This window comes from Nothoprocta perdicaria, unplaced genomic scaffold, assembly GCF_003342845.1.
Source record: "Nothoprocta perdicaria isolate Ctin4 unplaced genomic scaffold, notPer1 scaffold_9, whole genome shotgun sequence".
Classification (NCBI taxonomy): Eukaryota; Metazoa; Chordata; class Aves; order Tinamiformes; family Tinamidae; genus Nothoprocta; species Nothoprocta perdicaria.
The window spans coordinates 8,493,252-8,505,392 of record NW_020456198.1 but is presented as its reverse complement, the minus strand read 5'-3'; the positions used below and the strand labels follow the sequence as shown (position 1 = coordinate 8,505,392).

The following is a 12,141-nucleotide window of genomic DNA, read 5'->3' as shown; positions in this document are numbered from 1 at the left end:
CCGTCAGCACCGCCAGCGCCGCCATGCTCAAGAAGTTCGATAAGAAGGATGAGGAGTCGGGTGAGGGGCGGCCGGGGGGACTGTGGCGGGAAGAAGGGGTGGCCCCGGTGGGGGACCGGCTCGGCTCGGCTCGGCTGCGGGGCGCTGGGAAGCGCCGGGCCCGCCCGGGCGGGTCCATGCGCCCATGGGTGCTCTGCGCCGCCGCCCGGGGCGGGGGGTGTCGGGGCAGCCCCGGGCAGCGCGGGGGAGGTGGCCGGGACACTCGGTGCGACAGGAGCCCCCGTGCCCGCCTGGTGCCCGGGCCCCTCGCGGCGGGCTTGCTGAGCCCTGTCCTGTGCCTTGTCCCCCGTCACGGGGGGTTTCTGCGCCCCGTCCCCTCGCAATGGGGTTGCTGAGCCCTGTCCTGTGCCCGGTCCCATCGCAGGGGGTTTGTGCGCCCCGTCCCCTCGCAATGGGGTTGCTGAGCCCTGTCCTGTGCCCTGTCCCATCGCAGGGGGTTTGTGCGCCCCGTCCCCTCGCAATGGGGTTGCTGCCTCTGCCCCCCTGGCACAGGTTGGCCTCCTTTCCCCGTCACCCCACACGTAGGGCTTTGTCCGTCCAGCTCTCCATTCCCGGTTGGCTTTGGGGAGCCCCGCGGGATCCCGCGGGCTGCGGCTCGGGTCTGTGTGGATGTGGAGCAGGGGGTGGCGCGGGGCAGGGGAGCCCACCCTGTGCTCCCCGCTCCGCTTGAGAGCACCCCAACAATGGAAACCGCCCCAAAGGGCGGCTTGGCTGGCCCCACGCTGGTGTGTTTAGGTTGTTTTCTAGGCTGATGTTGCGACAGGTAACGTCTGGCAAGGAAGGGCTGATGTCTCGTGTGGTGTGTGAATCACGCGGAGTCGCTGTTGGACGCGGCGGGGTTCAGCCTGTGCCTTTGCTTTTACGGGTGTTCCTCCCAAAGCCGCTTGATTCGCTGTAAATCTTAATGGCTGTTCCCTGCAGCTCTTAGTGTGCGTTAAATGCCTTGCTCTTCTTTCCAGCCTTATCCAAGCCTTCCTGCAACCTCTCCATGCGGCGGCTGTTGGATTCTGCTCCTTTGCTTTGCATGGATGGTCTAGGTAGCCTTGGATGAGCCACTTCCACTCTGAGCACAGAAACAGGCTTAAACGGGTCGTTTTGAGACCCTCACCCAGACGATTCTCTACGTTCACCCAGAGTGTTTCTCTACAGATCAGTGCAAATCGTTCCCAGTTAACGATCCCGCAGCAGGAGCCTTCTGCAGATGCTGCCTCTGCCTTTTCCGTGCCCCTTTTTCCCCTGTAGTCAGGGCAATGCTGTGATGCCGTTTGCAGTGAGCGGACAGGCTCTGCGTGCAGCGCTGCAGGGTGCTGTGAGCGGTGAAGGGCTGAGAGCCCTGGCTGGGAGCCGCAGCCCTGCTGGGCCATGGGCAATATTGCACTTATGGGGAGGCTTCCTCAACCTGCTTTTGGTGCTCTGATTTTACACCATTTTTGTTCTTCCCCCTTGTTTCCCTTTCTGCCCGGTCCCACACAGTGTCTGTTCTTTGTTCAGCCACCTGCTGAACAAACATTTATTATTTACACACCTGTCCTGAGAGGAGGGTGGTTTGCGACCCAAAGGGATCTAAGTGGGGATGTTTCTACCTCGAAGCACAAGACTTGCACAGACCCCTGGCACCAGCGTGCGCCGCTTCCAGCCCAGCTCAGAACGGAGCAGGGCCCTCCGGCACATCAGTGTTGTTGAATTAAACGTCGGGATAGCGCTGCCCATGGCTGTGCCTTGTGCCAGGGCCGGCCTGAACGTAGGTGCTAATTAAAACCCGCTTATCAATAACTGGCAGCCTTTGAAAAGCTGCAGCTCACAAATGCCTACAAGGAGGCAAGCTAATAGAGAGCATGCGGAGTGATAGTGCTCGTCCTCCTCCTTAATTGGTGAGATTTTTAATTATTAAATATAGTTTATTCTGTGAAGTGGAACAATGAAAGCGACTCAGTGTCCAGCCTCTCTAGTCCATTGTCTTGTCTGCTTAATTAGTGGTAGAGCCAATGCTTTGCTGGTGTGTTCCTGCTGGGTTTATAGCCGAGCTAGTCGGTCCTCTTTACTAGTGGCTCGTTAGTGCTGCAATGATGATGAACCAAGCAGTGTCCTGCCACTGTGGAGGGCTCCAGCTAATACTGCTTAAATGAGGGAGCTCTGCTTGGTGTCCATGGAAAAAGCCATCCCCAAACGCTCAGCCTGCGCCTAAGCTGCGGCTATGAGCTGGCTTTGCCCTAGCCCTAGCCCTAGGAAGACCTTTGCTCTTTGTTTTGTAGGTGGTGGCTCCAACCCGTTCCAGCACCTGGAGAAGAGTGCGGTCTTGCAAGAGGTAAAGCCTTAACGCCCCTCATGCTCCTTTCTCCTGAGCGGAGTCGCTCCTTCCCTTGGAGAGCTTTATTCGGAAAGTGGGGGTTCCTACGGTCATGCCAGGACTGCCAGCAATGGATGGAATTTCCATTAGTTCTTGTTGTGGGACAGAGGAAGGGAAGAGGTGGGAATGGCTTCTGTGATGCTGTAATGGCTATTCTGTGACCAGGAATAAAGGATTATTGGGAAAAGCTCTCCATGATATGGAGAAGGAAATGCATCTTGGACAGTCTGACTTTCTTGTAGATAGAAAGTCTTGTAGATACAAGAAAGGTAACTTGTAGATACCAAAGTTAGTGAGCAAGGCATGGGTGCTTATCAAATAGTCTCTCTTTGATTTTGCTTTTTAAAATTTGCATTTCTTATAATTTACATTTTTTAAAAAATCCTGTCAGTTTTCAACATCTCAATCCCTAGACCTTGCTATTAACGTGTTGCCTTGCAATCTGTGAACGGTGTTGGCTCCCGTTAGCCTTGTCGAGCCAGCTTAGATCTGGCAGAAGCATCGTGTTTTAGCTGGTATGTGATGCATCTCGGGTGGGTAAAGGTGTTATGAGGATTTGGCCTTTTAACTTGCTAGCACTTGGCTTTGCAATCCCGACAGGAGGCTCTAGAACCTGCTGTTTAATAGGGGGCCGTGTTTAATGGCAACTGAGGAAAATCTCTTTGGGAGTCATTAAGGATCGTGCCATACCTAGCCCCAAATTAGCTGCTTCTGTCAGCAGCCGAGACGAGACAAGACAGTGTTTGTTAAGGAGTGTCAGTGTCCTTGTCTGTGCTTTGTTTCCAGGCACGGGTGTTTAATGAGACTCCCATAAACCCACGGAAATGTGCTCACATCCTCACCAAGATTCTGTATCTCATAAACCAGGTAATGTTTACGAGCAGAGAACAAGCTGAGAGCGCTTTTGATTTTAAAAATCCATTTCTGTAATTAGATTTTGTCTTACGCATGGTTGTAATGCCTACATCCAGTGAAGTCTCTCAGTAACCAAAATTGCTGTGTCGCCAAGTTAACATTTGCTTCTTGGTGCCTAACAAGTTCAGCAAGATGGAGGAAGTAGAAGTGGGTACGTATGAAGAGATCATGATTTGTCATGTACATGGAACCTGTTGGCTCGCAGCTCCGTGGTGACAAAGGCTGGTGTCTAACAGGCGTAGCTCGCTCTGGTGGCCATGGCATTTGTAGGCAGTGCAGCATGAGCTGGAGGAAACCAGCCTCCCTCTCACCCTGAAGGAAGCCGACTTGCTTAGACTGTGATCATAGTGTTTCTTGCCACGGTGCTACATAAAGCACCCTGTTAACCCGAGCAGTTAAACCAGCCTCAGCCCTGCTTTGGGGGAGGCTTTCAGGTCAATCTGGAGGAGACCTGTGTGGCTTCCAGCCACCTCAGGTCTTCAGCAGGCACAAAAGCTGTTGTTAAATGGGGCTTCCTTCCTTCTCTCCCTTCCAGGGGGAGCACTTCGGCGTGATGGAAGCTACCGAATCCTTCTTTGCTATGACCAAGCTGTTTCAGTCGAATGATGTAAGTCTGTGGATGTGTTTTCTGGTGCATTTACCTGGGGGGGCATGAAGAGAGCAGCAGTGTCTGACTCAGTGTTGACCTGTGTCTGCTCAATATGGTCATCTTCACTGGATTCAAGTGGGAAGGGAAGGATGAAAATGTAGAAACAGACCAGCTTTGTAGCCCTTCCTGGACCTTGCTGGTAGTTCAGCTGGAGGATTCTCTGTCCTTAAGACAGATTCCTCTTCCTTATGATCACTGTTTAATTCTGCGATTGTGCTAGGCACTGATCAAGTATGTAGTCAGTTGTAGCATGATGCATTTTGTGCCTAGCTTTAAAAGACTGTGTTTTCTGTTGATCATCAATGACAGCATTTTTTTGGATACTTGATCTTCAAAATAAAATCATGGAAGCAGGGAAAACTGGGGCTTCTTCCTGTTCGGGATCCTCTCAGCTAATGTTTGTTTTTCCTCTTTCCTTGCCAGCCAACTCTTCGCAGGATGTGCTACCTGACTATTAAGGAGATGTCTTCTATTGCAGAAGATGTCATCATTGTAACTAGCAGGTCAGTTCTGATGAAGGCTTTCCTGTCTGAGTGTTTTGAGGCTTTTTGAAGGTTTTTAGATATACTAAGGCTTTCCACAGGTAGGAAAACGATTTCATGCTGCTGTAGCAGCTCTGGGTATGACTTCACCATGGAACAAAATTCCTTCTGTGAGTCTTCCCCGAGTTGCTGATCGTCCTCCCGAAAGGCTGCTGCCTTTATCAGGGGATTGGTGCATGAGGGGACAGGGCTTGTTGGGGCACGAGCCCCTGAAGCCAGGCCCCCAGGGTGGTGTGATCACCCTCGTCCCCTTGTAGACAACCTCACAGATCTGTAGGGAAAAGGCAGAAGTAGAAGTTCCGCAAGGAACCCAAATGCCTCATTGACAAGTGCCCAGAGGTGCGGCCTCGTGGGGTGATCAGTGCCTCCTGCAGCCTGCTGGTGGCTTTGTAGCTCTAGTGACCTTTCCTTGCACCTTTCCACCGTGTGGGACTTGCCCGGGAGCTGCTCTTGCTGCGGGCTGGGGCTGTGATGGTGGCTGCCCGCGCCGCACGGCACCACTGAGACCCTCCTGTTCCCACCCAGCCTAACCAAAGACATGACTGGGAAGGATGACAACTACCGCGGCCCCGCTGTGAGGGCACTCTGTCAAATCACGGATGTAAGTGCGGCTTTTGCCTCGTCAGGGCACCCCCAGACCCTTCGCCCTTCCCTTCCTCATCCTCCCTCCTGCCCCTTGCCCTTACCTGCTCCCGGCAGCCTCCCTGTGCCCGCTGTCCTCTCCCTCTCCCTGCAGAGCACCATGCTGCAGGCCATCGAACGCTACATGAAGCAGGCGATCGTTGACAAAGTGCCGAGTGTGTCCAGCTCTGCTCTGGTGTCCTCCTTGGTACGTATTCCCCGCGGGATGCGACTGTGGCACCGTTGAGCTGGGAAACAGCTGTCTGGGGTGGGCATCTTCAGAAACTGAAATTGGAGCTTTCCTTTATCAGAGGTGCATGTGAGAAAAAGCAAGGCAAAGGAGAGAGAAGAGTGGAGTTTTTTGTTTTTGTTTTATTTTGTTTTACAGTACAGTGTGATTTGGGACACAATTTGACATCAGTCACTTAACTCCCAAGTCTTGCAGTGCAGGTACTCCATGCACAAAACAGCCAGCCTCTCCCCTTGTGTGGATTGCTTGGATAACTCCGTGCAGAGGTGTCCTGGAAGCAAAGCCCACGTGGTGGTGATAAGACAGCCTTTCTCCTGGGCAGGTCTCTGCCCATTCCAGGCCGCATTTCACTTTTTTCTGCCTATTCACTGACTCAAATTATGCCTGTTCTTTGTTTTTATCTGGCTGGCGGTGCCTGTTAGGAGGCTGTTACAGCAGGATGCTGACACAGCGAGGCAGGATGAGGAGTGCTGAGGACAGGCTCTGCAGGAAGCAGCAAGCAGGGCTCTGCCCTCCGGACCTGCTCGCAGAGGGAGCTCGTCCAGGGGCCACTCACGCTGCACATGCAGAAGGTCACGTGGTGGTCACAGGCACCTTCCATTCTCTGCAGTTAATTAAGTGGAATCGAATCGTGCCTGGATGTGCCTGAGAGAATTAGTGACGGATGTTTGGGTGGAAATGTCTCTGGGATGCTCGTGTTTCCTGGGCATCGTGCTTTATGCCAACCTGTAGATTTCAGCAATTCACGCTTTAAATGGGATACAGATGGGAATCCAGATTCAAGTGCTGTTTCTGAGGTAGTAGCCTGCCTGAAGAGACTCCCTCTGATCAGTGCAAAGCTGTGGTACATGTGGTGTTTGTGTAGGTCCAAATACCAAATACTGCTGGTCGTAACATGTATATTCTTCCTGCTATTAATGAGGGAGTGGAGTATAGAATCATAGAATGCCGAAGGTTGGAAGGGACCTCAGAGGTCATCGAGTCCAACCCCCCTGCTCACGCAGGGTCACCTAGAGCACGTGGCACAGGGCTGCATCCAAGCGGCTTTTAAAGATCTCCAAAGAAGGAGACTCCACAACCTCTCTGGGCAGCCTGTTCCAGTGCTTTGTCACCCTCACAGTGAAGAAATGCTTCCTTAAGTTCCTGTGGAACTTCCGATGCTTCAGTTTGAAGCCATTTCCTCTAGTCCTATCAGTAGAGTAGATTAGAGTAGATTTTGTACAAGATGTTGGACCTCTTGTACAAGATGTTGGAGTAGATTTTGTACAAGATGTTGGACCTCTTGAGACCAAAGCTCTGCCCCCTGCTCCTCTCCTTGGTCTTGCCTCTCTGCTGCCTGTATGTGCTCTTCTGTAATCGCAGCCTCCAGCGCCCTCGTGGGGAAGTCTCCTTTCATCTCTATGTAATCTGTGATTCCTAAAGTTTCTTCCATCCTTCTGTCACGAGTTGCCTTTGCTTGTGTCCCCTCAGCACCTGCTGAAGACCAGTTACGATGTGGTAAAACGCTGGGTGAACGAGGCTCAGGAGGCAGCTTCCAGTGACAATATCATGGTGCAGGTAGGACACACGGGGCAGCATGGAGGGTGCATGGCTCTGGGTGAAACAGTGAGCTTGGCTGGGCGGCCCTGGGGTGCAGGAGGTCAGGGTATAGAGAGCAAACCGGGTTGGTGACGCTCTGCTTCCCTGTACAGTATCATGCCCTGGGCTTGCTCTACCACGTGCGGAAGAACGACCGCCTGGCAGTCAACAAGATGCTCAGCAAGTTCATGCGCCACGGCCTCAAGTCCCCCTTTGCCTACTGCATGATGATTCGAGTGGCCAGCAAGCTGCTGGAGGAAGAAGCTGGCAGGTGAGGGAGCTTCTCTGCCCTCTTCAAAGGGTTTGCTTGGCTCCTGCTTCCCTCTCTTCTTGCAGGCTTGCCTATCATCTCATTGGGGGTGTTTTTTTCTCATGCAGCCGGCAGCTTCTGCCTTTTGCTGTTGATTTTACAGGCAGCACAGAAGATTGAAGACACTCTTGTGTTGTTTTGGGAGAGCTTGTGAGATCTTGCCTCTGTGTGTGCTCACACATCAAACTAATTTCCTGCTTCTCTTCCCTTCCTTTTTTTTTTTTTTTGTAGCTGATCTTCAGATAATCTGCTTTATTTTCCATGTCTCTTATAACTGCTTGATTAGTGCGTTTACGCTGTGGCTCCCTGGCTGATGGGCTTTGTGGTGTGCATGACAAGCCCTCCCTATGAAGGGAAGTTCCCTTAAGCCTGTAAGGCTTTTACCTCTTTCCTTAGAGGGCAGTCCCTGTTCTGGCCTGAGTTTGAGTCTGCTGTTACCATTACATGGTAACATGTACAGCTCGCTGATGGACTCGTCATATCTTTTAGCACCTTTGTTGTCATTCATTCTCGTGATGTTTGTCCCTTAGCCGCGACAGCCCCCTGTTCGACTTCATTGAGAGCTGCCTAAGGAACAAGCACGAGATGGTGGTGTACGAAGCCGCTTCTGCCATCGTCAACCTCCCCACCTGCACCGCTAAAGAGCTGGCACCGGCTGTGTCGGGTAAACGTGGTGCTCGTGGCCGTGGTGAGGGAATCACGGGGCTGCCTGAGCAGAAAACATGGCAAGGCCATGGCACTGGCTTCCGAGAGAGGCGAGGGACAGCAGCAGCGTGGGAAAGGGGACGTGGATATGAGCGGGTTATCAGCGGGATGTGCCGTGAAGGGGCGCAGCAGGGAGGAAGGAAGCTGATAAATTCACAGTTACTTCTTAAACATGTTTCTAATTACCTTCTGCTTGCTGTCTTTATTAAGTCTCTTGTGTGACGTATGAAACACTCTGCAATAATAGATTCCTAAACGTCTACCTCTGGTTTTCCCCTCAGTTTTGCAGCTTTTCTGCAGCTCCCCAAAAGCGGCGCTCAGATACGCAGCGGTCCGTACCCTCAACAAGGTAGGAGTTGTCTCCTGGGGACAGCAGCAGTTTCTCAGGCTCCAGAAGAGAGGGAGCCAGATTGTGTGATGTTTTAGTGTGAATATCCTCCACCCTGCCCTGGGCTAAAGCCTTCACGTGTCATTGCTCTCTGAGTGGAGAAAATAAACTCTCTAAGAGCCGTTCAGGAAGGAAAATCCAGTCAGGTTCCCAGATCTCTGTAAGAGTGCGCTGCTGGTCTTACATGCTCATATTTTCCATTCTGAGCTTCCCGTGGTGAAGCAGCTCCTTGTAACACAGGGAGCAACCGTGATGCTGCTTCTTGGCCTGCTCCATGGTAGTCCTTCCTTGAACCTTCTCCTTGCCCTTGTCAGCTGTAAAATGAAAAGGGAAGAGTAATGCAGCTTGTACAGTAACGGCCACGCTCCCACCCACGGAGCTCTTCAGCAGCTGAGCCAGCTCGGCAGTTCATAGCTTTCTTTGCAGAATCTGAGCCTTAATATACAGAGGAGAATGGCAGAGGGGAAGAAAAAGGTCATTTATTACTGCTGCTTCTCTTCCAGCAGTGGATACGATTCGGCGGGAGGAAAGATCTAGTTACTTTAACCTTAGGTGATCTGTTTGCCTAAGATAACCCTGTGTACAGTCTACAGCCTTTATTTCAGTAGTAAGGCATGAGAGCCTGTAGAGGCTTAGCAGGTTTTGTCCCTGGGCCTTTTCCGTTTCCTTTTCACTGAGTTGCACCCCTGTCTAGGTGGCCATGAAGCACCCGTCCGCTGTGACCGCCTGTAATCTAGACCTGGAGAACCTGGTGACAGACTCGAACCGCAGCATAGCCACCCTGGCCATCACCACGCTGCTGAAGACCGGCAGCGAGAGCAGCATCGACCGCCTCATGAAGCAGATCTCCTCCTTCATGTCCGAAATCTCAGATGAGTTCAAAGTAAGAAAGCAGGGCATGCAAGTTCCTGAAGAAACCTCTTGGTTTTTTGTCTCTGTGTGTGTCCCATCTGAAGCTTGCACAGAGCTCCTTCCAGGGCCTGGGCTGTTGAGTATCTGCAGGGACAGGAAGATGAGGCTGTTGGCCTAAGTTGTGCCTCAGATGTACAGCTTCTGATTTCTGAGAGAGAAGCTCTTTTGGGAATAGAACTCTGGGAATTATTTTTTTTTTCCAGGGGGCAAAAGCTTTTGCTAGGGACTAACTAATGCACAGACATTAATCTGTTCTAAGTCCTAGGATTGTGCTTCCTGCAACAGTATTTGTTGGATTAGTGAAAGGAAAATGGTAGCTTCCAGGCTAGGGACCTGGGCACCAAATTGGCCCAATGCAACTAGTTTCCTTATGCTTAACAAGGCAGGGCCCTGGTCTTTACCTGTCCCCTTTTCCTCCAGGTTGTGGTGGTGCAGGCTATCAATGCCCTGTGTCAGAAGTACCCTCGCAAACACGCCGTGCTCATGAACTTCCTCTTCACTATGCTTCGCGAAGAGGTAGGTCTGCAGGGCAGTGCTTTGTGTTCCTGTTTGCATGCCTGTGCAACTGAAGTGGCAGAAATGGCCTGCTGTGCACGAGAGTTATGTGCATTTTGTCAACCACTTCACTCCCTGATTTATCAGGGGAGTCTACCTCTCAAATCAAATGCAGTCAACAGTGGATCTGTTGGCAGTTCATTTCTGTTTCCTATTTGAAACAATTTTATAGTTTGACAGCAAATTGTAGGCAAGACAAAACTTATTTATTTATTTATTTATTGATGATGTGGGACTGCTTTTGTTCTCTGTGCTGCGGTAGTCAAAGCATCACAAATGCCTCTGACTGTTCCCTGCATTCAGTCACAGGGAATTGCAGAAGGACAGTTTTACGTTTCTGAATGAGCTAACATGTCTGCAACACAGCTGGCACCACTGCCTTGCTCTGACATCACTTTCTGCCAATTACAGCCTTTTGGGAAGAGACCAAGGCCTCTCATTTCACTCTTCTGGAAAATGGACTGTTCCACTTTCCCAGATTTTCTGTGGGTGGATGATATCATTTTGAATGCAGTTTTGCAGTTCAAACCATTCTGTTTTACGGCCTTATTTTAATCCAAAGTAGTTCAAGAAAGACACCCCAAGTGCATGTAACTGGCAGAGGATAGTGTGCGATTTAGTCCCCCGATGAGCCGTAAGGACACCAGTAAATAATGTCTGAAGATAACAGAGTATTAACTGCGTGTCAGCTCGCAGGGTGTGCCTGGGGAAGTATTGATTGTCTGTCTCCACACACTAATAGGCCTATTTGCTGGCTCCTGCTGTGGCAGATATGATTCTGAATGTATTTCTCTCTTGATTCATCCTCAGTTGTCTGGCACTAAAGAGCAGAGGACTGGGATTTTTTTTTCTCTCCCTTTTCTTTTTCTTTTTCTTTTTCTCCCCCCTCATAAGGCCATTTTAATTAATTAATTCTAGCAGCACAGGGTGCAGAAGGAGATATAAACCCTTCAGGCTGATGGATTCTGTTACCTTCTCTAGCACTTATTATTTCTGGGCTGCAGCCCTTCTGCGGGATCTGGCAAGTGAGCTTCAATATTAATGGATCCTCTGGGAGTAGAGAGGGTCAGAAGCGAGGGCAGCACTGCTGCCCTGCTCGTTTCAAACAGAGATCAAAAGCACTGGGTGTGAGTGACCTTTTCCAAGGAAACCTTTTCCTGCCTGGCTAATTCAGAGTTTTTAACCTGCTCTGAGTTTTCTAGCTGAGCAATTCCCTATGCTCCCCAGGGTGGCTTTGAGTACAAACGAGCCATCGTGGACTGTATCATCAGCATCATTGAGGAAAACTCGGAGAGTAAAGAAACGGGACTGTCTCACCTGTGCGAGTTCATCGAGGACTGCGAGTTCACGGTGCTGGCTACCCGAATCCTTCACCTTTTGGGGCAGGAAGGGCCCAAGACCAATAATCCTTCCAAATACATCCGCTTCATCTACAACAGGGTTGTCTTGGAGCACGAAGAAGTCCGGGCAGGTAAGAGAGAGACCTTAAGCAGACCTTCAAGGAAAGGTAGTGCATGAACACCTCTGCTCTTGAGGTTGTGAGCAGATCTCTTTTGGTAGTAAAGACAGTAGTTTCAGTGGGAAAGGCGATTTGCAGCTGAAAAATGTGGGAGGAGATGTATTGGCTCCATGAAACGGGACAGTGAAGGTGTGCAGGCACCCTGCTATATTACAACTGCGTCCCTCTGGTCACAGTAGGGCTTTATACTAATGCTGGCATCTCTGACCTGACATTTGAACAAGGCCGGGAAAGAGTGGGAACTTCACATGCTTTCTTTGCTTCCTAATCCTCTTTTAATGCTTGGTGCTACAGGTGCTGTAAGTGCCCTGGCCAAGTTTGGAGCCCAGAATGAGGAGATGCTACCCAGTATCTTGGTATTGCTGAAAAGGTGAGTTGTACTGTTTGCCCTCAGCCTTTCTTGTCAAGTAACCTGGGTGAAAGCCTCTATTCACTTGAGAGCTTAGCAGCATCCCCAGGTGAGTCTGGAGAAGGTGGGCAGGTACCTGCATTCTGTGCTGGGATCCCCCCTACATTCAGTGCCACAAAGTAGAGGTGGGAGCCAAGTGTAGTGGGTGATTGCACCCCTACTAGAACAGCTGGTAGACAAGCAGTTGGTGTAAGCCACTTGGAAGGTGGCTCAGTCAGCTCGATTCAATCCTGTGGAGTCTGCTACCTTGTACTGAAATGATTTTTATATCTTCTCAGGTGTGTAATGGATGATGACAATGAAGTAAGAGACAGAGCCACCTTCTACTTGAATGTTCTGGAACAGAAACAGAAAGCCCTCAATGCTGGCTACATCCTGAAT

General features: G+C 51.0%; 1 protein-coding gene across 1 annotated transcript in view; it reads left to right on the top strand.

Annotated features, from left to right (window-relative positions):
* COPG1 (coatomer protein complex subunit gamma 1) overlaps positions 1–12,141 on the top strand; it is a 19,367-nt gene continuing 7,226 nt past the window's right edge. Inside the window, exons 1-16 of the mRNA XM_026052681.1 lie at positions 1–60; positions 2,313–2,365; positions 3,194–3,274; positions 3,858–3,929; positions 4,395–4,474; positions 5,039–5,114; positions 5,250–5,342; positions 6,855–6,941; positions 7,076–7,233; positions 7,803–7,936; positions 8,259–8,326; positions 9,060–9,248; positions 9,698–9,793; positions 11,060–11,303; positions 11,646–11,721; positions 12,039–12,141. Of these exons, the coding sequence (XP_025908466.1) occupies positions 24–60; positions 2,313–2,365; positions 3,194–3,274; positions 3,858–3,929; positions 4,395–4,474; positions 5,039–5,114; positions 5,250–5,342; positions 6,855–6,941; positions 7,076–7,233; positions 7,803–7,936; positions 8,259–8,326; positions 9,060–9,248; positions 9,698–9,793; positions 11,060–11,303; positions 11,646–11,721; positions 12,039–12,141 (1,647 nt within the window). The 5' untranslated portion in view covers positions 1–23. The remainder of the gene's footprint in view (positions 61–2,312; positions 2,366–3,193; positions 3,275–3,857; positions 3,930–4,394; positions 4,475–5,038; positions 5,115–5,249; positions 5,343–6,854; positions 6,942–7,075; positions 7,234–7,802; positions 7,937–8,258; positions 8,327–9,059; positions 9,249–9,697; positions 9,794–11,059; positions 11,304–11,645; positions 11,722–12,038) is intronic.